The following is a 903-nucleotide window of genomic DNA, read 5'->3' as shown; positions in this document are numbered from 1 at the left end:
TGTGTGTGTGTGTGTGTGTGTGTGTGTGTGTGTGTCAGGGAGTGAAGGAGGTGACACTGCTGGGTCAGAATGTGAACAGCTACAGGGACACATCAGAGGAACAGTTCTGTGGCTCGGAGCAGACCAAGCTCAGCCGTGGCTTTAACACCATCTACCGGACCAAACAGGGGGGTCTGCGCTTCTCTGACCTGCTGGACCGAGTGTCACGTGTTGATCTGGACATGAGGATCAGATTCACTTCTCCTCATCCAAAAGATTTCCCTGATGAGGTACAGCAACAAATGTTGCATTTTTTAACGTTTGTCTTGTAAATATGTGAAAGTATTCACCCCCTGCTAGTTAAGTTATGCTCAGTTTGTTTTGTTGTCCACGTTGAAAATAAGTCCTTTAAATCTCAGTCTCTGTGCTGAGAGTTATATCAACTGGTTTTAGTTTTGGATGTTATAAAGTTTCCTAAACTGGTTGGTTTTTTACTTTATCCAGGTTTTACATCTGATTGCAGAGCGGAGGAACATTTGTCAGCACATCCACCTTCCAGCTCAAAGTGGGAGCAGCAAAGTCCTCCAAGCCATGCGCCGTGGGTAAGAGACTTTTACTCACAATGAGTTTTGCGAACCACGTTTTGAGAAAGTATTTTTTAATAGAAGTTTTTGTTCAACATTGTGTTTTATGTATCTGTTCAGTTACACCAGGGAGACCTACCTTGATCTTGTTAGGAACATCAGACGAATCATCCCAGGTAGGCAATGGAAATATTATCAGTGTGCATTGCCAATGCAATGCACAGTATTGTAATTCGTTTCCTGACCACTTCCACATTTTCCGGGGCTGCCCACTGATTTATTCCTATTGGTCAAACGTTACCAAAGAGATAAGAAAAAATCTTGAATTTGAAATAAAGCA

The 903-nt window shown here is 42.6% G+C and overlaps 1 protein-coding gene across 1 annotated transcript; it reads left to right on the top strand.

The window, feature by feature from the left end:
• Positions 1-38: 38 nt before the first annotated feature.
• Positions 39-739, top strand: LOC106512474 (CDK5 regulatory subunit-associated protein 1; the record flags this gene model as incomplete). Its single annotated transcript, XM_014001083.1, is given in 3 exon segments — positions 39-269; positions 484-581; positions 684-739. Coding segments are annotated over 3 exon segments (385 nt in total), but the record flags the coding sequence as incomplete, so codon positions are not given.
• Positions 740-903: the final 164 nt, after the last annotated feature.

Source organism: Austrofundulus limnaeus, unplaced genomic scaffold, assembly GCF_001266775.1.
Source record: "Austrofundulus limnaeus strain Quisiro unplaced genomic scaffold, Austrofundulus_limnaeus-1.0 Scaffold7241, whole genome shotgun sequence".
Classification (NCBI taxonomy): Eukaryota; Metazoa; Chordata; class Actinopteri; order Cyprinodontiformes; family Rivulidae; genus Austrofundulus; species Austrofundulus limnaeus.
Note: the sequence above shows the minus strand (reverse complement) of the source record. Positions and strands in the feature narration are given on the sequence as shown.